The sequence below is a fragment of the Denticeps clupeoides genome, chromosome 14, assembly GCF_900700375.1.
Source record: "Denticeps clupeoides chromosome 14, fDenClu1.1, whole genome shotgun sequence".
In the NCBI taxonomy this organism is placed as follows: Eukaryota; Metazoa; Chordata; class Actinopteri; order Clupeiformes; family Denticipitidae; genus Denticeps; species Denticeps clupeoides.
In genome coordinates, this window is record NC_041720.1 from 12,349,939 (window position 1) to 12,351,911 (window position 1,973).

Below are 1,973 nucleotides of genomic sequence, written 5' to 3' on the forward strand. Positions count from 1 at the left end.
GCAGTGCCCCCTGTGGGCCATGAGATGACATGATCGCCATGACATAAGACCACTTGTATATATGACAGAAAATTAAAGCTATTCAAACAGAAAAAACCTGAAATAGCCCACCTCAGGTGGACACACCTGTAGCCGAACTTGAGATATGAAATAAAAAGATATTAATAGTAATAAACAAATATCTTTCAAAATGTATGAGCAGCTATGGCATCAGCTTTGATCAGGAAACGTGCAGAAAAAATATGCACACCTGGTAGGCCCTCCTAAACAAGATGATTGGCTCTGTGCAGTTCAGCCCACTCTAAGAACACTACAAATACAGCAGGAATTCTTCACACACACACTTTTGCTCTCACCTCTTGCACAACCTTCAGGAGTACGGGAATGGCTTCAAATCCTGTAAACAAGATTTTTGTGTACGAGAATCCTGACTTTCAAGGCGTGAGCCGGGAGTTCACTGAGTATTGTCCAGACCTTCGGGATGTTAGTTTTAATGACTGTATCTCCTCTGTGAAGGTCATAGGGCAGCCATGGGTGTTATACGAACACCCCCACTGTCAGGGTGCCCAGTTCTACTTTGAGGAGGGTGAATGTCGATCAGTGGAGTGGCATGAGGTAATTTCTTCACTGGAACAGGTGAAAGAAGATCTGACAAATCCTCAGATCACACTGTATGAGGATCAAAACTATGGGGGTAGGAGCATTACCCTCAACTGTGAGACAAACTTAATGTTTGGCAATTTCAATGATATGATTTCTTCCTGCCGAGTGGACAGAGGAGCATGGGTCCTGTATGAGCATCCAAACAGAGGTGGTCGTTCAATTCTGGTCAGAGCTGGAAGAGAATTTCCAAGCATAGGCTGGATTGACAACCAAGTGTCTTGGGCTCGTCCTCTTAAACCTGGGAGACCCAAGATAACAGCAGAGCTCCTCTGGGACAAGAAAGAAGAAAACACCAAATCAGTCGTCATTGACTCCATCTGTGGTGTGAATCGTGGAAAACATGAGCAGACCTTCTCCTCTGAGCTCAGTCGGGAGTATGAAGGTTCTGTCACCGAGAGCTTCAACTTCAGCAATGCTACACAGATAAGTGTGGGGATGTCATTTGGGTTTGATATTGGTATAGTGAAATCAGAGGTCAATGTGAATGTGAGTAACACTTTCACCGTGGAGAAGGGGACAAGCAACACCAAGACGGAAAAGAAGGGTGTGAAGATTTCCATACCAGCCACCATCCATCCACACACCAAGCTCACTGTGAATGTAGTGAGAAAAGAGGTGGATGTGAAGGTTCCAGTCAAAATAACGATCCAGTCAGGCTACAACTCTTCGACTGAATACGGGGAATACAGGTGCCAGGCTGGTAACACGATCTTGGCTGAATACCAAGAAGAGGACATTTAAGGCTGCAGTAAAAGTAAAAAAAAGAATTATAACCATATCATATACACAGCAAACTAAATACTACTTACTAATAAAATACAGAATTCTTACTTTGTAATCTTATACGCCATAACCTATAGAGCATTTCTTTGTTTCATTTTTCCATAACTAAAATGCTTAAAATGTAAGTCTGTCAGTCTTGATATATTGGTGTACCTCTTGTGATTTGGTGAAACTGGTGTGATTTTATCCCATATGTTAACCTCAATGTATTACTGAAAGTGAAGCGATAATCATTGTGACAATTATTATTAAATGATTAGCATTATTAAACTAAGCATTTTTGTTTTTGTTGCATCAAAAACAAAATACCCAAAAATTATGTATATTCTGGATAAGCAGATTTGCAATACCTATGAGAATCATGAGATCAGAGTGATATATTATGGAATAAAACACATATGTATGTACAGATTAAAGAAATGAAAACAAACATTTAATTTCTGGAATGTCTGGAAACGTCATAACTGCATTGTCTTTTTAGACATCAGAAGCATTATTGTCTTCACAAATTTCAGAACAGTTAAAAA

General features: G+C 40.1%; 1 protein-coding gene across 1 annotated transcript; it reads left to right on the forward strand.

Moving 5' to 3' along the window:
- Window positions 1-331: 331 nt before the first annotated feature.
- Window positions 332-1,720, forward strand: LOC114803262 (epidermal differentiation-specific protein-like). The gene has a single exon (XM_029002705.1). It carries the CDS (start codon window positions 385-387, stop codon window positions 1,402-1,404), a length of 1,020 nt encoding a protein of 339 aa, XP_028858538.1. The 5' UTR covers window positions 332-384; the 3' UTR covers window positions 1,405-1,720.
- Window positions 1,721-1,973: the final 253 nt, after the last annotated feature.